Source organism: Liolophura sinensis, chromosome 8 (assembly GCF_032854445.1).
Source record: "Liolophura sinensis isolate JHLJ2023 chromosome 8, CUHK_Ljap_v2, whole genome shotgun sequence".
NCBI lineage: Eukaryota > Metazoa > Mollusca > Polyplacophora > Chitonida > Chitonidae > Liolophura > Liolophura sinensis.
This window is the reverse complement of record NC_088302.1, coordinates 19,761,278-19,785,324: the sequence shown is the minus strand read 5'-3', so window position 1 is coordinate 19,785,324 and position 24,047 is coordinate 19,761,278. Positions and strand designations below refer to the sequence as shown.

The window sequence follows — 24,047 nt, the reverse complement described above, 5'->3', positions numbered from 1 at the left end:
TTACTTTACCATATTGGTGCATATCAAAATTATTCCCCTTGTATGGTTCTATTATGTATATCACTATCAATATTCCCTGATTTTCAGATAGAACAAGTTCTTTGGAAGTTTACTCCTGCCAAAAGGTAATACATGTATATTTCTGTTGTATTTATGTATCAAATAAATGATTAAATGATTCACAATTCCTGAAATGCCACTCAAAATTAAGAGATACAAGACAGAAGATAAATTAAAGCTGTTACTTTCCTTACAGAGATACCAATGGCCAAACATCAAGGCTGAATTGAATGTCAATAAGAAAACACTAGGAAAGTAATGCACTGAAGTAATTTGCCATCATTGGAAAAATTATGCCTTGGAAAACATCTGTTTACCAACAGATGCTGACACACATAACAATGAATAGCTTTATTCAACTGCCGATGTACTTAGACAATGGAAATTCAACACATTCAACCTGCATGTACAAAATGTAACAGTATTTACAAACACAGGCAACATAGAGAAAAAGCATGCCAAAAATAAAAAATAATCAACTGAGTTTGAACCCCAGACTACCAGGTATTATACACAATGCGTCTACTGCTGAAAACCACCACAGCGTTGTGATCGAGTTAGGCCATAGCAATCACCGTACCTGGTTAAGTATGTACATTTCAGGTTGCTCGACACATGGCGTGCAATCACCTCACTCTAGTCTCCCATCTGGTTTGCTTGGGCTCACTTCAGTTTTGAGAGCGGGTGAAGACAGAGCGTGTGTAGGTGACAGGAAATGTTAGGAGACTATAAAGATAGGATATTTTGGTCTAAAGAGTTAGAAAGAATAAGTGGTGCTTTTTATTTATAAAGGATCCTCAGTCCAAAGCCAGGTTTCGCAGTTACTTTTCTGTGTGGCATCCTAAAGCCCCTTTCTTCATTACAGGCATGTACGGTCTAGACCTGAATAGAAACTGGAAACTAGAGTAGTAAATATTTCTAGCGAGAAAACTATAGATCGTAGCTCAAATCCACTGGCATTCACTAGAAACTACATATCTTGGGGTACAATTTGGTGCAAGTGTCAGATTTGTAGCTTTCGTAGTTCTTGAGTTACAGGCCACTGAAATTACGTGATTGAAAAAAGTTTTTGACCACATCTCAAAAAGTCACAAAGATAGGTAAAATTCAAAAGCAGATTCAGAATCAGCATAGCCAAATACACCAGAACACATGAAAACATTATCAAACTTAGACACTTTTTAAAACATCATAAGTTCAACCAATGGCAAGATTCTAGATTTTTTTAAACTTGTCCTAACTACAAGTATATCAAATTTCAAAAGAATCCGTTCGTTGGTTCTTGAAAAGAAGATTTTTAAAGATTTTGATCAAAATGTAAGATGGCCACTATGTCATGTGACCAAAGTTACCCAAACACAGTCAAAATGTGTCTCGTAATCTTGTTTCTAACATCACCAAATTTGAACAACATCCAATCCAATTCTAATAAGGTAACCTACCAGTAAGAGAACTGCAATGCGCTTATTTCTGATCTACAACTTGACAATTTTAGTACTTAAGCACTTAAACTTAAGTTTATAGGTCCTACTTAAAACTCCTACAATTGATGTGTTTATTATCAAGAAGCAAAAAATATTAGTGCACTACATATGCATGTATACAATTAAAAATGGAACACTATGCACGTCCATTCAAAAACTAGTTCGTGACCCTCAGATAAATTTCCTTGAAATATTGATTTTCTTGCCCATATACAATGTATATCCAATAATTTACACATATCAATGAACTGCTTTAAACACAACATATTTCGATAACCATCTGTAGTGAATAGCCCTACAGATGACCTCAAAAGCTATGGTGACTGTGTGAAAAGTTAAAATTACATCTGATACATAACTACACAGATTAAAATGAAAATAATTTTCAGTAACAGCTGTATTATCCCAGTCGCATAGTGAATATAAGATAAAATTATTTGAATTTTATAAATATAAATTTCTCGGAACATAAACAAGACTTTGTAAAATAAACTGCATAATGTTAATTAACAAAATATAGTGTCAGGGATGAAACAGCACTGGGATGAAAAAGAGGAAACTATATACATTACACTCATAATTTGGACATTTTTAGAACTTCTGAATTAAATTCTGAGCATTTTTCTGAGGCATAATTTGTATGAATAAAGAGGATTTCCTCCAAAAAGAGGACAAAACAAAATGCCTGTAATATATACAAAATAAAAAAAAAAACCCTCAAAGAATAAGTGAGTTACTTGTTAGCTTTAAGAAATTAAAAAATAATTTGTCGGACTGAATAAAAATTTATTGCCAATGTTTTGTTCAAGTAATCTGACAATATAGAAATTACAAATACCACAAGGTTTTGGCATCAAAACACATGTCTTCCTTCCACATCTAATGGAATTATCACTCATATTCAGAATAACAGTAATATTCAAAGAATACCTGTGATTAGAATTCATAATGTATACATACATCTATATATATATATATATATACATGTATATATATATATACATACATACATATATATGTGTGTGTTAGCAACACATATTCATACAAGATAGTCAACATATATTTTACTTTTATGCAAAACAAGAGTTAGGGAAATAGGTGACTGAATGGGTGGTAACTTTAATGGCCACAGCAAGCTGCGGATAGAACATTTTAGAATGAAACCTATGCTTATTGTGGATGGACATGAGATAAAACCCATATGTTATATATTGAATGATTAACAATGCAGTTTTGTTCACATTCGATGTACAATTGATGCCTACCGAGAAAGCGGGGAAAACAAATGTCTTTTGACCAAATGTTGAAATAGACCACTGTGAATAGACTGAAACAAATTGATCTGTGAAGAATAATTATATTTACAAAATACACCCATTTCTTGGAATTCTTCCCTTGACCCATTTGACAGGCCAATAAAATGCATCAATCAAGTTGCTGAATGAATTTAAGTGATAGTCCAGCTGGGTGACACCTTTTTAGTACTGTTAACACATGTCATGTTGTCATTCCATGTTATCAACACTATTACAGTGAATATATATTGCACATTTTAACGGCTCCACCAGTAATGCATTCTTCCAAGAAACAATAAATTAAAGCTCAGGGTCATCCTGAGCTCATGGAAATGGTATTTGTACATGCATGCAATCACCTGGCACATGGACTGGTACATTAATACAAGAAAAGTCATCAATCTTTCCAAAACTGTACCCTTCTGAACCCAAGCCCATCTCGTCCCTCCCCCAAATCTAACAAATGAAGAAATGTTTCCTTTAATTGTCACAATAGTGTGGTACAAAGTCAAGAAAAAATACTGCGTTATGCACTGAATACCCATTGGCCATATATAGCCAAACGCGTCAAAATTAACAAATATACTTGAAAAATGTCAAGGTCAATGAAAAATGATAGGATTCTCCAACATGACTAGGTACACATGTTTGACAAGTTTGATAAAACTTGCATGAAGAGTTCAACAGATATCAAATTTTATACAAATAAAAATTATAAAATTTAAATTAAATGATTCCATATGAGCTTAAAAAAATTTAGCAAGGTCACAGAAAAAGTATAGGATACATTCTTCCTAATGCTTACAAAGTGTAAACGTGGAGTAAGTTTGGTAAAGCTACAAACCTTCAAGAAATTACAGTGTCAATAGATTGATGGACAGCAAATCCTACAAGATTCCTAGACATCCAGGTCATAAGGAAGAATAAAACAGGACGACAGTGCCAGTGTAAGTGGGCGTGTAAATTTTCATCCCGCAGAAACATGACCATTTATATGCATGTAGTTGCATTACCTTGCTTGTCTGCTTGCAACTGTATTCATGTCAATCTATCTACCTGTGAAAGTTTCCCTCAAAACTATTGGAAATGACAGAAAGAAATTAACCAATCACACCACAGGAAAGCTGTATATAAGCTTACCACTGAATATCTAAAATTCCAAGAATTTCATGTTTGACCTTTAATAAACTATAAATAGATTTTCGCATGATTTTCCAAAAACAGCTAAAAGCTTTCATGAAATCTAGCAGCTGTTCACATTGTTTGACCACAAAACAATACGTGTCACATGTACATGTAAATGTTTCCTGCTATAAATAGCTACAGCCTTGCTCTAAGTATACTCACTTGTATGAAAATGCCAGGCTGTGATATATACTTGTCTGTGATTATTTGTTTACTTATTTGATAGGTGTTCTATGCAGTACTGGAACTCAAGAATATTTCACTTATTCACATGAGCAGCCAGCATTATGGCTGCTGGCAGACCTTCCCATGTACGGCCGGAGAGGAAGCCAATACGACTTGAACTCAGATCAACAGCATTGGTGAGAGGCTCCTGGGGTGTTGCACAGCGCTGGCACATTGATCACCTCTGCCATGGAGGCCCCACTGGTATTTGTATTAGTTTGGGAAGTAATATTAAATTAATAATGACTAATACAGCCCAACATTAGGAGATTAATATAAGGTTAGGATAAATAAGATAGACAAAGGAACTTGGAGCTTAATGCTCTTATTTCCTATCTAAAACTACACAGTTTTAGTTCTTAAACCCTTGGACTAAAGTTTATACTGAAAACTCCAGGAATTAATGTGTTGATTAAAAGAAACAATAAATATTACTCCACTACATATATATGCAATTAAAAACCCAGCAGCATATGCCTAATGCTTAGGTTTTATCTCAGGATCATTATTATTATTATTATTATTATTATTTTTTCATAGTTAAATGTTCAACATCAACATGCTGTTTTCTCAGCCCCTAAAATCAGACAAGTAAAAAAATTATCCCCCAATTTTACAGACTCCCTGCATCTAAGCAAATAGTCACAGAGGTTTAAGGTAAAATATTGATCATGTAAATAAAACAAAAGCAGCTGGTAAGTTAACTACATCGAAAGCAAATATTTTCAGCGAAAATTAATACATTTTTTGAACCCATAGCGATGTATGTTAATTCAAAACAGATGTGTTTTCCCACTGTGTGCTATTTGAAGTCATGACAACGGCAAACTAGCAGTTTATCGGGACTTTAAAGAAAAGATCGATTGCAAATATATATACTTTACATGTTTATGAATTTTCATTTCAATAATCAGATTATTTTTATCGGACATTACAAATTCCTCCCACACTATACTTCTTTTTCTCATGAATATTAAAAACAAACATGACACACATTCCTATGAAAGTTTTAAAATATCCACTTTCTGAAATGAATTAATAGCAGAATATTGTCATAGTTAATAAATTGGAGAAGCATCATGAGAAATAACACTCGGTCCCAGATACATTTACAGTTACCAAAAGGCCCAAATGTGTGAATTAAACTGTATCGATGAAATTATAGCAATATTTTTTAATTGAAAAATGTTGACTTTCTCTTTGCATGAATCCATCTTAATTTTTCCACTTTATACACTATCTTAGTTCTTTGATGGTTTGTGTTGTACGTTATTTTAGAGATTGGTCTAGTGATTAATATCTCCAGAACATCCATTTTGGTTGTCATGGTTGATGGCTGGCATATAAATGTCTGTTTCGACAGCTAAATTTAAAACAGTTTTGAACCTAATGCATTTAATATGTATTACTGAAATGTAAAAATGTCTTGCGGTTTCTGTAAAAATTTAGCTGATGTGATGTTATATCATTCCTGAAATGACCTTGAATCAAATGGATAAGGTAAAGTTAAGCAATCTGCAATTTTGGTTGAATGATGCTGAAGCACTTGGCAGTAAATTAACCATCATTTGTATCCACATATATATATATATATATATATATATATATATATATATATATATATATATATATATATATCAGAAATAGGTTGCATCATCTGTTTTGGGCTGTAAACTAGAACCGCAAGAAAACTTTGGCTTCTTCCAATCCCTTAAGACTTGCAAATTGTTCATAATTTAAGAAAGCAATAATGCATATTATTGTGGTGCTTATCATTCATCCAAGCTGTAGTAAAACTTACACCAACTTTCTTGAAGGTTTTAAACTTTCTGTTGTCATGATGAAAATTATGTCTGTTACTGTAACACCTTAAAATCATAAGGGGAAATAGTACATTCTGTTTGTAACTTTAATGGATCAACTAAAAAAAAAAATACTATTTTGTTAACTTTCTAACATTTCCTTTTCAAACACTGTCAGTTTTTTTGATAATTAAAACTTTGTCGCAAGAGAACTACATTTTGATGTTCATAATGTTTAGAAAAAAGCAGCATAAAACAGTTGCTGAGGTTCACATGTCACTGGACCATAGTTTTGTTCTAGAAGGCTTGCAAAGGATGTTTCCATGACTACAGTTTTGTTGGTCATTTTACAGTGTGTCTTAAGCTGAAATGTCAACAACATGTAATTCACAGTCGTTACATTGTCTGAAACACTCAGGTAACATTCCGCTTTTAAGTTACAAATGCAATTATAAATGTGGTAAAAATAAAGTTGAAATTGAGGAAATTAAAAAAAAAATAATGTTTACAAATGCCAAAAAAAAAAAAGTCATACCCTGTTTTGCGCTATAGGTCTTCCAATGTCCAGAGTTCTTCGGCCCTATTTGGCCTATGTAACAAACCGTTAAGATTTTAACCTAGTGTCTTATAGATGATTATCAAAATTCTAGAAAGTCAAATTTAGAATTCCATTGAATTTCCAAACTTGCCTGATTCAAATGCACTTTCAAGAATTTATTAAAATCAATTACTGTTAAGATATGGGTTTAACCTTTTATGATAGTCCAGACAAGGTTGGAAACTTGGAACATACTCTAAAATTGTAGCAACACTTCCAGATATGTAGGTAAACAAAGTGTATTAGAACGCTTGATATACTGAGAAAGTGAGTGAGTGAGTGCTTGGGGTTCAGTGTCATAATGAACAATTTTTCAGTCATAAGACAACGATACTGAGAAAGTAAAGCGTTTCAGAGAAAGTAGAGCGTTTCCTGGAACATGAGTGCACAGGTGTGTTAAAATCACTGCCCACTTCCTGACCGACACAGTTCTTATAAGCAGCAGAGTTCTAGGAACCTCAGGTACACAAATGATGTCCGAGGCAACACCTGGTCTCGCTTATACCCAGTCGAGGTCACTCGGAGTTAAGAAGAGGTAGCTATGTGTTGTATACACCTGCAGAAATGGCCAGGATAGATAGTCAAGCTCTCACTAATCTGATCTCATGAGAAGTCTTTTCCAAGATGAGAATGTACTTTGTCTAAAGTTTTATTGAAAGACTGCAACTCACAGTGTTCAAAACTTGATTGTGTTTGCCTGGAAAAATATTTTACAAAAGATCATAGAATACTACTTTTGGAGTTGAATCCTTACACTTTTCCCAACAGTATATCGTTTTACCTTTCCAACAAAACCATCTTTTTCCAACAAAAAAACATGTTTTTAAGATGAATGCCTCAAAATAGAAAAAATTTGGTTTCAACATGATCAAAATTTCAGCTCAAGTACAGTATATATACATAAGTAGTAGCAAGTATACAAGTGTGGCGGTAGTAGATAAAATAATAAAGAAAAACACCTTCTCAACTTTCTACATGATTCCGACCTTCTGACCTTCAGTGGTCTCTTCACTTCATCTCTGAATCATGTATAAAGTTGAGAAGGCGGTTTTTTTTTGTTTATTATTTTATACATATGTATATATATACATATTTGGTTTTCTTCTGTGTAAAATGACTAAAGTTGTGGATTTCTCACTCCCACTGTTCATCACTCCTTGGTGACCATAAGCAGTTTGCACCTTTCGGTAACCATTTGCACAATACAGCATTCGCTAATGATTGCTTATTCTTCACCAATGTAGTGTGCATATCTGAACCTCACTGGAGGGGAGAGTTCATCAGCAGTGTTCAGGTATGGGTATAACCCTGAATACTCTTTCTCCATTGTTAGAGCTTACTGCAATCTTAAAAATGAAACATTCTTGTTTATAACCCTGAACAACAAATAAAGAAAGAAACAAATACATAAACACAAAAAGAAATAAGTTAATAAAGTTTACTTTATTTATTTGATTGTTGTTTCATGCCATTCTCCTGAATTTTTCAGTTATACGGTGGGGGCTGGTCTTATTGGTGGAGGCAAGCTGGGGTTGAACCACGGACCTTTGGCATGTTTTCCTACATGTATGAGTGCACAGGTGCACGGATATGCACATCACACTGTCGTCAATGAACACCAGATAGTGCCAATGGCCCATTGAGCATGTCACAAAGAGCAAAGGAACTACAAATTTCCTGTCCAAGACTAAGATTGAAAGACAAGCTCTTAACCACAGTCTGCTCTTAAAAGCCAATATATAAATTTATTAAAAAGTTTAACATCATGTATGAATGTTTCATGTGACTGATAATTTCAGTCACAAAGACTGATTTCAGTCACACAAATACATATTAAAGAATACATGTTCATGCATCAAATTACAATGCCCAGTTCCATAGACACTAAGAAGTGGCACATGGGATTCTGAGTTAAGCACAATTGGACCTATAATTGTAATATACATATAGTGTCTTTACCAGATGTCTTTCTACAACAGCCAGTCTGTTAGAGAAGGTTGTGTAGCTCCAGAGTAACCATGGTTGTACGGATTCACAACCGTATATCACAGAAGGTTGTGTAGCTTTTATGTGAGTGTGATTGCACAGTATCACAACAGCCTGTCAGAGAAAGCAGTGGAGCTCTTTTGTGACCAAGGTTTTACACAGTCACAACAGCCTGTCGGAGAAGGCCGTGTAGCTCTTGTGTGACCAAGGTTCTACAGTCACAACAGCCTGTCGGAGAAGGCATTGTAGCTCTTGTGTGAGCATGGTTGTACAGTGTCACAACAGCCTGTCAGAGAAGACTGTGTAGTTCTTGTGTGACCAAGGTTGTACAGAGTCACAAAAGCCTGTCAGAGAAGGTTGTATAGCTCTTGTGTGACCAAGGTTGTACAGTTTCACAACAGCCTGTCAGAGAAGGTTGTATAGCTCTTGTGTGAGGATGGTTGTACAGAGTCACAACAGCTTGTCAGAGAAGGTTGTGTAGCTCTTGTGTGAGCAAGATTGTACAGTGTCACAACAGCCTGTCAGAGAAGACTGCGTAGTTCTTGTGTGACCAAGGTTGTACAGAGTCACAAAAGCCTGTCAGAGAAGGTTGTGTAGCTCTTGTGTGAGCAAGGTTGTACAGTTTCACAACAGCCTGTCAGAGAAGGTTGTGTAGCTCTTGTGTGAGGATGGTTGTACAGTCACTAAAGCTTGTCAGAGAAGGTTGTGTAGCTCTTGTGTGAGGATGGTTGCACAGTATCACAACAGCCTGTCAGAGAAGGCTGTGTAGCTCTTGTGTGAGCAAGGTTGTAAAGTATCACAACAGCCTGTCAGAAAAGGTTGTGTAGCTCTTGTGTGAGCAAGGTTGTACAGAGTCACAAAAGCCTGTCAGAGAAGGTTGTGTAGCTCTTGTGTGACCAAGGTTGTACAGTATCACAACAGCCTGTCAGAAAATGTTGTGTAGCTCTTGTGTGAGCAAGGTTGTACAGAGTCACAAAAGCCTGTCAGAGAAGGTTGTGTAGCTCTTGTGTGAGCAAGGTTGTACAGTATCACAACAGCCTGTCAGAGAAAGCTGTGTAGCTCTTGTGTGAGCATGGTTGTACATAGTCACAACAGCCTGTCAGAGAAGGCAGTGTAGCTCTTGTGTGAGCAAGGTTGTACAGTGTCACAAAACCTTGTCAGAGAAGGCAGTGTAGCTCTTGTGTGAGCATGATTGTACAGTGTTACAACAGCCTGTCACAGAAGGTTGTGTAGCTCTTGTGTGAGCAAGGTTGTACAGTGTCACAATAGCCTGTCGGAAAGGGCAGTATAGCTCTTGTGTGAGCAAGGTTGCACAGAGTCACAGCAGCCTGTCAGAGAAGGTTGTGTAGCTTTTGTGTGAGCATGGTTGTACAGTATCACAACAGCCTGTCAGAAAAGGCTGTGTAGTTCTTGTGTGAGCAAGGTTGTACAGAGTCACAACAGCCTGTCAGAGAAGACAGTGTAGCCCTTGTGTGAGGATGGTTGTACAGTCACAAAAGCTTGTCAGAGAAGACAGTGTAGCTCTTGTGTGAGCAAGGTTGTACAGTTTCACAACAGCCTGTCGCAGAAAGCTGCATAGCTCTTGTGTGAGCATGGTTGTACAGAGTCACAACAGCCTGTCGGAGAAGACTGTGTAGCTCTTGTGTGACCAAGGTTGTACAGAGTCACAGAAGCCTGTCACAGAAGGTTGTGTAGCTCTTGTGTGAGCAAGGTTGTACAGTGTCACAACAGCCTGTCGGAGAGGGCAGTATAGCTCTTGTGTGAGCAGGGTTGCACAGTGTCACAGCAGCCTGTCAGAGAAGGTTGTGTAGCTCTTGTGTGAGCAAGGTTGTACAGAGTCACAACAGCCTGTCAGAGAAGACAGTGTAGCTCTTGTGTGAGGATGGTTGTACAGTCACAAAAGCTTGTCAGAGAAGATTGTGTAGCTCTTGTGTGAGCAAGGTTGTACAGTTTCACAACAGCCTGTCGGAGAAAGCTGTGTAGCTCTTTTGTGAGCAAGGTTGTACAGTTTCACAACAGCCTGTCGGAGAAAGCTGTGGAGCTCTTGTGTGAGCAAGGTTGTACAGTATCACAACAGCCTGTCAGAGAAGGTTGTGTAGCTCTTGTGTGAGCAAGGTTGTACAGTCACAACAGCCTGTCAGAAAAGGTTGTGTAGCTTTTGTGTGAGCATGGTTGTACAGTGTTACAACAGCCTGTCAGAGAAGGTTGTGTAGCTCTTGTGTGAGCATGGTTATACAGTGTTACAACAGCCTGTCAGAGAAGACTGTGTAGTTCTTGTGTGACCAAGGTTGTACAGAGTCACAAAAGCCTGTCAGAGAAGACAGTGTAGCTCTTGTGTGAGCAAGGTTGTACAGTTTCACAACAGCCTGTCAGAGAAGGTTGTGTAGCTCTTTTGTGAGCAAGGTTGTACAGTCACAACAGCCTGTCAGAAAAGGTTGTGTAGCTTTTGTGTGAGCATGGTTGTACAGTGTTACAACAGCCTGTCAGAGAAGGTTGTGTAGCTCTTGTGTGAGCATGGTTATACAGTGTCACAACAGCCTGTCAGAGAAGGTTGTGTAGCTCTTGTGTGAGGATGGTTGTACACAGTCACAACAGCCTGTCAGAGACGGTTGAGTAGCTCTTGTATGAGCAAGGTTGTACAGAATCACAACAGCTTGTCAGAAAAGGTTGTGTAGCTCTTGTGTGAGGATGGTTGTACAGAGTCACAACAGCCTGTCAGAGAAGGTTGTGTAGCTCTTGTGTGAGGATGGTTGTACACAGTCACAACAGCCTGTCAGAGACGGTTGAGTAGCTCTTGTGTGAGCAAGGTTGTACAGGGTCACAACAGCCTGTCAGAGAAGGTTGTGTAGCTCTTGTGTGAGCAAGGTTGTACAGTCACAACAGCCTGTCAGAAAAGGTTGTGTAGCTTTTGTGTGAGCATGGTTGTACAGTGTTACAACAGCCTGTCAGAGAAGGTTGTGTAGCTCTTGTGTGAGCATGGTTATACAGTGTTACAACAGCCTGTCAGAGAAGACTGTGTAGTTCTTGTGTGACCAAGGTTGTACAGAGTCACAAAAGCCTGTCAGAGAAGACAGTGTAGCTCTTGTGTGAGCAAGGTTGTACAGTTTCACAACAGCCTGTCAGAGAAGGTTGTGTAGCTCTTTTGTGAGCAAGGTTGTACAGTCACAACAGCCTGTCAGAAAAGGTTGTGTAGCTTTTGTGTGAGCATGGTTGTACAGTGTTACAACAGCCTGTCAGAGAAGGTTGTGTAGCTCTTGTGTGAGCATGGTTATACAGTGTCACAACAGCCTGTCAGAGAAGGTTGTGTAGCTCTTGTGTGAGGATGGTTGTACACAGTCACAACAGCCTGTCAGAGACGGTTGAGTAGCTCTTGTATGAGCAAGGTTGTACAGAATCACAACAGCTTGTCAGAAAAGGTTGTGTAGCTCTTGTGTGAGGATGGTTGTACAGAGTCACAACAGCCTGTCAGAGAAGGTTGTGTAGCTCTTGTGTGAGGATGGTTGTACACAGTCACAACAGCCTGTCAGAGACGGTTGAGTAGCTCTTGTGTGAGCAAGGTTGTACAGGGTCACAACAGCCTGTCAGAGAAGGTTGTGTAGCTCTTGTGTGAGCAAGGTTGTACAGGGTCACAACAGCCGGTCAGAGAAGGTTGTGTAGCTCTTGTGTGAGCAAGGTTGTACAGAGTCACAACAGCCTGTCAGTGAAGGTTGTGCAGCTCTTGTGTGAGCAAGGTTGTAAAAGGTCACAACAGCCTGTCAGAGAAGGTTGAGTTGTGTGAGCATGGTTGCACAAATTCACAATGACCTATAAGGGAACTTTGTGTACAAGCTCTTGCATGAACAGCCGGACAAAAGCAATGCAAAGCCATGTAGTTTGTAGCCAAGTGCATTTAGTAGGAATTAATGCTATGCTAGTTAAGGACTTTGGATTTACTGCTGTGGAGCACTGGCTGAAAGAAAGAATTTAGATGGTGGGGAGACACCAGATGTCACAAAAGAGAGGAAAGCAAGCAGATAAAATCTATGACCATCCACAGGCTGCTGGCAGATCTTTCGAATAACAGGTAGAGAGGTATCCAGCACAAACTGGGCATGATCTCAAGCACGTTAACTGCTTGGCCAGCCAGACCCCTCTAAAGAATCCCAAATGAGGGAATAAATATATCACTTTAATAAAACAACTCTTAGCAAAGCTATTATTTGAATAAAGGGAAAAAACTCTGCACAGTAGACTCCAGGAAATGTCATGCAAAACTGCAGACATACCACTGTAAACTGTAGGTATATATATGTCTGTACTTTAATATGTAAACAAGTCTATTTGGTCAACATATACATCACAATTTGTTTGTACATGTACAAATGATATTTAAAATGCACAAACAATAGCTGAGATTCTGACTCGATTTGCACCTACTGAAATTGGTCCAGAAGACCTGCATGTACAGCTTTGTGTTGAATGTTTTCAAAATCTCCACTGAAGTAGACATAATTGAGTTTGCCTACAAACCCTGAAGAAACTGACAGTGAAACACCATGAAGAAAGCGCTAAGACCTAAGCAAAAAAGTTGTTTTTTCACATTTTTACCACTGCCAAAGGAAGTTTTTGTTACTAATAAGTGGTCTGTCTGTCTATTTGTCAGCAGTTTCATGAAACACCGTTATGTGGGAATTTTGAGCTGTGACTGGCCATAGCCCAAGGATTAAGCCACTGAATTTTTAATGGCTGCCTGGATCAAATTTTTTTTTCCACAATTATTCATCATTGGCGGATTGGACAGAAATACAGAGTTTTGTATGTAGAGTGGCAATTTAAACATTTTAATTACAGTGGAGGTCTCTACTCTCTAGTCACACTTCAATTTCTTTTTCATTTGACTTTTTCATTTTAAACTATTTCACTTGGTAAATGATCTAAATTCCACTACAAAAAATCCACTTTTTTTTATCTTATCATACAATATAACTCTTAATGCTGAAAGGTCCTGTTAGGACATAGTTCAGGGCAAAATTTCAGGTCAACATGGGAGTTTCAAGTTCGAACTCTTTTATCAATAAAGGTAGAAAAGTCCAAAAGTATCATGTGACCTGTCAAAGAAGATAGGGAACTATTTTTTGATCACATTTACTAACATGGACATCTGAAAAAAGTTTCAAGAAGTAATTTAGACCAGACGAATGATGGTCAAAGACTGAGAAGCTGAAAGCTTGTGAACTTGAGAAAGGGGCGTCATTTGTGCTTCTGGAACAGGATAAGACAGGTGATCGGTAAAGTAATGTCAACAAAGATTGCCTATAAACATTTATCACACGTCGCCTGACACAGTTGGACTGTTTTGACATTTGAGGACAAAAGAGTTCAAAACTCGAAACTCCTCTATTACAGTATGTGAAAGAAAAGGGGAACTCACCCTGTCTGACAAAGGTCTGTGTAACATCTAACAGGATGTCACAGCCTTCCACAATCATCCGCTCTATTGACAAGTTTTTTCTTATGTTTTCTGTCTCACTGACTTCATCGTGCATGATCTGAAACGAAAGCAGATGTGAACAGAAGATTAAACACACCATCATCTGTATATGTGCCATCAAATCACTATCATTCAGATAGTCTATTGCAATGCTTTTAGCAGTGAAGTTGTTGACTTGTTTTCAACTGTACTCGATGATCAAGTATGAATTTTAGGCCAGTTTTAGAGATGTTATGTTCAGTTATAAGACACAAAGTACGAGCTATGAACTAAACAAAAAAGGTCAAAGGTCAGTCATGCCAACTACAATCTAATAAGGTCCAGAAGACTTGTCATGAATCACCCATGTGTAAAATTTCATTAAGTCTAACTCTGTAGACTTATTATATCTTGTGCTGCCAAGTTGAATACATACACCATCAAAGGGACATAACTCAGTAAACCGTTTACTTTCCACTGGTTTCATACTAAGATAAGACACATGTAAATGAAGTTTCTATAATATAACAACTTGCCTCACCACGAGTGTCTCCCCAGTTTTCCGGGAAACTTTGACGCTCATGACAATTTACTTCAGGGAGAGAGGTTAGGTAACTATGGCAACTGACAAATGGTTAGGCAAATATGACAACTGACTACGGAGGGTGGGACACAGGTAAATACGACAATTAACTGACTCAGACAATTGGGGTTGAGGCAGAAAAATGTGACACCTGACTTCAGAGAGAAGGCAGGTAAATGTGGCAACTGACTTCAGGAAAGGGCAGGTAAATGTGGCAACCGACTTCAGGACCAGCCAGGTAAATACAACAACCACAGGAAAGTGACAATTTGTCCATAAAAGTACAATTTTAATAAATGTAGCAAAATATACTACTTTACCTACTAACACATTTTTCCAGCCTGATATCATTCTGCCATACAAGAAAACCTCAAAACACATTTAAAAGACGTATGGAACACCCGGGGTCAGTCGTGAATGAAAATTTAGGTCATTTATAGAAATTTAACGCAGAGAAGTTTTCAGGTACATGCAAATACAGGACTTACTCTAGAGAGCTCTTCCAGTTTACTCTGAGCATACTCCAGGCTCTCTCGCTCTACGTGGTCATGTGGCGTGTGAGCTAACAACTCGTGAAGAGTGATAATGTAACGAGGTACCTGCAAGGTAAAAAAAAAAAACACAAATAAGATATTTACAACACTTGTTTACACTGATACAGGTGGATGGCAAACGATATATACCACAATTCTTCTTTCCAAGGACAGATATTAGTAGTGCAGAAAGGTGAAAATTACATTTCTTATCCATTTTTTTTTTTGAAAAGCAAGGAAATGTACATGTTGTTTAATGGATGGATCAGCAATGTGAGAAAAGACAAACTGTATTCCTGCCATAATTACATCTGTATAGGCTAAAAATAGCAGGCCAGACATCCCACAAATCAGAAGAATGATGGTAAGCACATTTATAAATAAAAAATTTCAAGTTAAAAACATGAAAGTTCCATATTGTTGACAAGACAAGTGGTCTTTCAACAAATGCTAGACTGCGCAAATTAAAGATCACATAAGCATCGTGGATAGCTTGTTATCACAGTGAGAGCAAGGTAATCGACATGTACAAAATGCATGTCCAAAGCCGGGAATGAACCTGCATCTAGTGAGTCCTAGCAATTGAAAGGCAAGCACCTTAATCTCATGGCCACAACCTGCTCCAAAACTCACCTAAACAATCTAATAACTAATGCTATATTTATACATCATCTGTACATCATCTGTACATCATCCGTACATCATCCGTACATCATTCATACATCATTTGTACATCAGCCGTACATCATTCACACATCACCCATACATCATCTGTACATCATCCCTACATCATCTGTACATCATCCCTACATCATCGGTACATCATTCATACATCATCTATACATCAGCCGTACATCATTCACCCATCATCCGTACATCGTCTGTACATCATCCCTACATCATCTGTACATCATTCATACATCATCCGTACATCATCTGTATATCATTCATACATCATATGTACATCATCCGTACATCAACTGTACATCATTCGTACATCATCATCCATACATCATTCACACATCATCCCTACATCGTCTGTACATCATATGTACATCATTCATACATCATCCGTACATCATCTGTATATCATTCATACATCATCGTCTCTACATCATGTGTACATCATTCATACATCATCCATACATCATTCATACATCATCCATACATCATCCGTACATCATTCACACACCATCCGTACATCGTCTGTACATCATCCCTACATCATCTGTACATCATCTGTATATCATTCATACATCATCCATACATCATTCGTACATCATCTGTATATCATTCATACATCATATGTACATCATCCGTACATCATCTGTATATCATTCATACATCATCCGTACATCATTCACACATCATCTGTACATCGTCTGTACATCATCCCTACATCATCTGTACATCATCTGTACATCATTCATACATCATACGTACATCATCTGTATATCATTCATACATCATCCGTACATCATTCGTACATCATCGTCTCTACATCATGTGTACATCATTCATACATCATCCATACATCATTCATACATCATCCATACATCATCCGTACATCACCTGTACATCATCTCTGCATCATCCATTCATCGTAACCGTTTTGCATATTTTCAGTCAGTGCAGCATTATATAAGGAATGAACACATCTGTTATGCCATTTGCAGACAGCTGCAGTACTCATTCGGGGTTCTCAATGCTTGAGGATACACTCTACTCATTTAAACATGTAATCTGCCCCATCCATATGCACACAATAAAAATTTCATAAAACCCCAAGGGAGTCTATATTATTTCTGTCCTCATTAAGCAACATCTGGCACCACATAATAAGTTGGTAGAATAAGTTTACTGTACTTTAGCTAAAGTGTAGCACGTAAATCTGCACATTCAAGAGCACTTGAAGGCCTTAAAATGCTTCACTTTGATGTTTGATGCTTTCACTTCAGTTGTTCAGAGAAGAAATTAACTCAAAAGTGACCTTGTAAGATGGATGAATCAATCAAAACCAAACAAAATGTGCCACCTGGAAAATTTTCAGATGACATGCACTAAATAAGATCTGGTGCAGACCTAATTCCCAGTGACCTTACGGCATATTTTCATATTATAGCATGTTTTTAAAAACTGTTATCTTTAAAATTATATATATATATGTTTTCAATAATAATGAAATAGTAACCACCTCCACAGCCAATTTTACTGCAATTTATTTGAAAACATATTATTTTGCATATGCAATAACATGTACCCGCCATTCCCCCCCCACTGCCTCTTCCCACCTTCATCAAAAATACAAAAAAATGTTTTCTTCTTTTTCACATGTTGTATGCAAAAGTACAGAAATTACACGACCAATAATATTTTGTTCACAACATGAACTACATGTAAGATGCATCACCTCAACAATGCCTAAAGCATATACATAATGCACATTTTAATTTTCATCACAAATCATTTTCTTAGGCATTCTAGACTACATTCCCCAAAAAACGTGTTTGCAAACCAGTGCTGCAGTTTTGTTGTTTTTGCCAAATGATCACCAATTTCATAGGCATCACAACGTATTTAATTAACCTGCTGAGTGGGGTGACCTTAAAGTTGATAATATACATGTAGCATTTCAGATACTTGTAGCTTCAATAAATGTATAAAAACAACAGCGTATATATTGATTTTCTTCTTATATAGGAAAACCCAACGATAGGTCGGGGAGGAGGGGACGAATTTATTCATCCCCACTCAGGTTTACAAATGCAGGGGTGTAGAGGAGGGGTCTACTGAAACTCTGTGTAATTAAAACAATCTCATATTAGCCAAATCACTTAGGGCAGGGCTTACTTGATGCATAGGATAAGTTAGGAAGGTGTCCAGTGTGCGTCCCTCACACACAGGCTTTTCCTCGTAGCGCTTGAGCAAACTGTTAAACTCGGCCTTCTGCTTATACTCAGCAAGCACCTGCAGGCTGTAGTGGTGGTTACGCACATACTCCTGGTATATACACAGCATAGGCAATAACATGTCAAAGAGGTCCCCTGAAAGTACAGAAATTTACACCTGGTATATACACAGTACAGGCAATAACATGTCAAAGAGGTCCCCTGAAAATACAGAAATTTACACCTGGTATACACACAGTACAGGCAATAACATGTCAAAGAAGGCTCCAGGAAATACAGAAATTTACACCTAGTATACACACAGTACAGACAATAGAATGTCAAAGAGGTCCCCTGAAAATACAGAAATTTACACCTGGTATATACACAGTACAGGCAATAACATGTCAAAGAAGTCACTTGGAAATACAGAAATTTACACCTGGTATATACACAGTACAGGCAATAACATGTCAAGGAAGGCTCCAGGAAATACAGAAATTTACACCTAGTATACACACAGTACAGACAATAGAATGTCAAAGAGGTCCCCTGAAAATACAGAAATTTACACTTGGTATATTCACAATACAGGCAATAACATGTCAAAGAAGTCACTTGGAAATACAGAAATTTATCTGCTATACAACTGCCATAATTTTACTTCAGTCTGTGCAATGTATACCATAACCAAACATACACACGCAAGTTGTATAAAAAGCTGCATAAAGCTATGTAATGTTCACAAGTATCCATGGATTTCATTAACTCCTCTGTATGTTGCCAGGAGCTCAGTGTAATCAGTGTCTTTAATGGCCACAAATACAAAGGCATAACTCCAAAGGCCTTGTGGGCTGGGAGAGACAACCTCCCATCTAAAAAAGCTTGGAAATGTCCATGTAATCTATGGAGAATGATATCAAGTCTCTGTGTCGATAGAATGCCCATGTACAGTGAGAGAAACGATTATGAATTGTCTTTCTTCTGAGTGATCACGTATCTTGGATGCAGCGTAATCATGTTAATTTAGAAAAGCTATATTCAGAATAAAATTAACAGAATACGGGCCCATTTCACAACACGTCTTTACCCCTGAAATGTAATGCACTAAAGTCTCAAATATACTGCACAAAATCACTAAAAAATTTCACCGCTGATACTGCAGTGTGGTAGTACTTCATTCAACCTTGGTATTTTGTTTTCCCAAGATTACTTTTGGACCGGCGACAGCAGTTTTATTTTGTGTTTTACGGGAGAGCCGACTAAAAAATCAAAAAACGAATTCTCAAAACTTTATTTATTTATACCATGTTCATATGTCTTTAATCAGGAACAATTGCATAGACGGTTCATATTTCCCACAAATAATTTTCCAGTTCTGTTCATATTTTATACCATCCTCTGACAGTGAAAAAAGATTTGTTCTGCTCGAAAAAAAAAAAAAAAATTATTATTGTGACCTTAGCCCAATATGGCCAGTGAAATAGGCTCCAATGTATTCCTAATTACACAGATATACATGCATATACATGTATACAGTTAGCCTTAAACATGTTACATTTTACTCACCTAATACTGCATGTCACATTTTACTCACCTAACACTACATGTTACATTTTACTCACCTAATACTACATGCTACATTTTACTCACCTAATACTACGTTACATTTTACTCACCTAATACTAAAGTGGGCCAGTTCTCCAGCCTGGCAGTAAGCCCCTTCAGAAATATCTGATGTAAAAACAGTAAGGTTTCACTGAAAAAACAAAAATAACTTACAGTTTCACGGCTTCATCTGATATTCTTTTCATAATATCAAAGACCACTGCAGAATCGTATAAACTTATTTACATCAATGAGGTCAAAAGCTATATTAAAAAAAATTCACATAAATGAATATAAACACTGGTCAGTTTTATGGGTGAAGTTATGGGTGAAGGAAACCAGGGTGCTTGAGAGAAAACCTACCAACCTTGGGAAAGTTACTGACAAACTTTCCCTGATGTGATGTAAAGACAATATACTTTATATTTGTGGAAGCCAACTTAACAGTTTTAAATATAACAGCTAAGACCATCTTTATGCGTGTACATATATGATAGGTAATAGGATGTCTGTGTCAAACATGTAATTCACATCAGAAAAATTGAAGGGATTGAGACAGGGTATGAAAGCTGTGAAAATGAGAAGAAAACCCTCTTAGTAAAACAACTGTTAAACTCAGGACAAAAAGTCAGACAGCTAAAGGTTGATTGACGTCTGGGCTGGACTGTTTATGTACCTCCCAAATGTTAACAAGCTGACAGAAGTTATCCCCCCTGATCCTCTGAAACTTTATAGTAATGTTGGGATTCTTAATCTTCCAAATGTATATAGACAGTGCACTTCACAAGTAATTTTACACTGACTTATGTCACTCTCACGTGCACCATAATATATCACAGTGCTCAGATTTTTGGGTGGAGTAGACTAAGACACTCACTGAACAAACATACCCTCAAGGGATTTCAAGTCAAACTGGCATTTTATTCCGAGAACACAATGGCAAAATATAATGCTTAGTTTTTTATTCAAGAGCACGTTCGGAATCAATTCTGCATTTCTGATATTCAAATATTTTCTTTCCTAATTCAGATTCCCTGTCTTATTGTTCCAGTGTCATAAGAAATTTATCTTCTCACCTATTGAGAAAAATAGAGTTGACATCCTCATGAGTGATGGGGGGCTTTTTTGAGCTAGCTGCCATGCGAAGAGGCCTGAGGAAGCAAGTGACAAGGGCAGACAACTGTCGGTTATACTCCTCCTCACACTCAACCATACTGAACACAATGCTGTTCCGTTTTCTCATGCTTTCTGCATGAGGTGACCGAATGTAAAGTTCCACAATCTGTTTCCATCGGCGACGACACAGCCAACCACGAAAAAAACTCTGGACCTGTTGATAAAATTTGCAGGATATGAATTTAAATGTATTTTCCGGAAAGTTCACAGTTACAAGTAGGCCTAACATCTAAAATCCCACATTTCAACATTCTTGCTACATGAATAAAAAAAAACTGAAATAACATGAAAAATAAAATTGGAAGGATTCAATTTCAATTCAACCGATGTTGGACTGCCCAGAAGAACATTTTCAAGCACTTATTGTCACAGTGACAGCCTGGAAATCTACAATTGCCCTTTAGAAGGCTGGGGTCATATTCCTTACAACGTATATGCCCTTTATCTACTCACTTTATCTACTCACTTTATCTACTCTACTCACTATCTACATATACATGTATATATGTGCTCTATATTAGCTTTGTATCACTGCCACCACTTGCAAGTTTTGTACAAAAGCTTTGAACAATGCTGAGGTCACTGGGGTTATCTAAAATATGCACAACATGATTCTAAGCTAATCTGAAATAATTTTATTGATGAAAACTAATTAAGTAGTTATGCGCCAAAACACAATATGCTTGTCTAGTGGTGGCAGTGATGTAAAGCGGGCGTGGAGAGATGCGCATGTGCTGTGAGGAATATGAGCTTGGGTTTTAATCCACACCCTGTATGCTCTTGTGTTTTCCACACAACCACCTTAGCCACTTAGCCACAAACCATTTCCTATGAATGAGCTTTTAGTCTGGTATATACACGTACAATTTATGTTTTTATAGCTTCTCTCTGGGCTCTGCACTTTAAACATTCCAGCTCCTTAACCCTGCTGTTTAAGGCCAAGCTTTCATGGTATTATACAGGAGCTATACTGTAAGATTAAATACAAAAATTCAAACTGCAAAGATACCTGGCAAACTATATGAAGTAAAAACAAAGCCAAATGAGCAGGCCAGAGTTGGATTTGAACTCTTGAACACACTGGAAAAGAAGTTCAGTTCAATAGAGTGTGGAAGTTTTGACCACTGAGCAAAACTTTGACAGTAAGTACTCAATCCGTCTTAAAACCAAAGGAAACAGCCAGTGAGGTACAATGCTGTGTTATCTCCTGTCATGAATTATGTCTGTGTTTGTTTTTTGTTTTTCCATTGTTTTAATTCCTATTTGTAAACTGTGACAAATTATATAACCTTGACAGGTGAAAAAAGAAAGAAATACAGGTGTAGAAGAGTTTTGGAACATAACAGGAGAGTTTCGTAACATTACAGATGAGTTTTGGGACATTAGAGAAGAGTTTCAAAACATTACAGATGAGTTTCTGGATGTTACAGAAGGCTTTCAGAACATTACACAACAGTTTCAGAAAATTACCGCAGAGTTTCAGAACAGTACCGAAGAGCTTTGGAACAGTACCGAAGAGCTTCGGAACATTACAGAAGAGTTTTAGGACATTACAGAAAAGTTTCAGAATGTTCCAGAAGAGTTTCAGAACATTACAGAAGAGTTTCAGAACATTATCAATCATGGCAGGGTGATCAACAGATAATGCCATGGAGTTTGGTTTTGATGATTGAAATACACATGATTGGCCCATTTCAACCTTGTAAAATACACTGTGCACACATTACATCCAAACCAATATATCACAAAAAGGGGCATTATTCTATAACTTTTAAAACCATATATTAAACTCGTTTTCAACAGGCTTCAACTCTGATGGTATAGACAAACACTGAACAAACTTAACAACGCTATGTGAAGCAATTCTCTATATACAGTGGTAAAAATATAGAGATGGACAGAGAGACAAGTGGATTTACAGAGTACAATTCTATGTGATGGTATGATCCATGATTGGGAGTGTAGTCAGGCCTCTCCTCAGGCCTCTCCTCAGGCAAACCGGTCACCAAATCTGCAGGAGGAGGGAATGACTGTGGTAGTCTGTCAACAGCCCTCAATAGATAATTTGACCACCCAAGGTTCATTCATCATCTCCAATTTTGAGACAAAGATTTGACTCGTCCATACATGAGCTGATTCGTGGCATTGTTGAGTTACATAAACAATTATCATATTACAAGTATATTAATATATATTTAGAGCTTGTTTTCCTTGAATTTATGAAATACTCAAATTTAGACAAACACACAAATTTACTGCTTACTTTATCAGATTATCTTCAGAGGCATGCTGATTAATTTGCTCTATTTGTACACAATGTATCTTATACCAACATACTCCATGTCTCAATTTTACCCGACTTTAAATTTAATACATTCCTTTCTGCTAAGTGTGGCTTGACTGTTGATTGCATGTGAAAGCTTGCACCAATTCGTTCTGTTTTTCTTTCCATTCCATTTTTTTTTTTTTTTTTTACAAAATCACCCAGGTGTTAATATCCATGCACAATGTTACTAAATTATACAATACGGGGAGGGTAAGATCAGATTTACAAAAGTAATAACATGCATTTTTTATAAAATTTATTAAAAAATTTATTTTTTTCTCAATCAAAAAATTCTTCATGTCCTGTCAACATGGTCTACAGGTATCCCAGTAGGCCACCACTAAATAACATCTCAGGGCTACATATGTAACAAACTGAATCGGGTAGGGGTGGGTCACGCTTTATCAGCAACGATGAGGGGTTTTATATATATATATCCTGTCCTACAAACACTATAACTCAGGGGGGCACAGAAAAGCAATACAACACAACAAGCCTAAAAATAGGCGCCAGCGAATTTTTATGACACCCCCATGGAGCAAGTGGCAAGACCAATTTTATACAATATTTTTAAATTATATACAAAACATCCTTCATAATTTCGCAAAATTTTTCATGAACTAATCACACTGCTGTACAAAACTGGTCAAAGATCATGTGAAATTGCAAGTAATTAAGTCAAATCTAAGTTCACATGATCTTTTCCCACCAATTAGTCACTCTTGTATATTACAGCTTGTATGGTAAGGCAATTAGTTGGCAAAACATTCCATGAATTTGACTTTATTGGTTATCTTCTGTACTTCCTCCACACTGGGGTTTTGAAAAATGCTAGGCATTTTTTTTTTG

The 24,047-nt window shown here is 37.2% G+C and overlaps 1 protein-coding gene across 1 annotated transcript in view; it reads right to left on the bottom strand.

Annotated features, from left to right (window-relative positions):
- Positions 1-24,047, bottom strand: part of LOC135473283 (ras-specific guanine nucleotide-releasing factor 2-like) — a 135,718-nt gene that overhangs the window by 39,535 nt on the left and 72,136 nt on the right. Inside the window, exons 5-9 of the mRNA XM_064753131.1 lie at positions 20,773-21,026; positions 19,768-19,847; positions 18,051-18,244; positions 15,156-15,266; positions 14,046-14,163 (exon numbers count right to left, since the gene is read on the bottom strand). Of these exons, the coding sequence (XP_064609201.1) occupies positions 14,046-14,163; positions 15,156-15,266; positions 18,051-18,244; positions 19,768-19,847; positions 20,773-21,026 (757 nt within the window). The remainder of the gene's footprint in view (positions 1-14,045; positions 14,164-15,155; positions 15,267-18,050; positions 18,245-19,767; positions 19,848-20,772; positions 21,027-24,047) is intronic.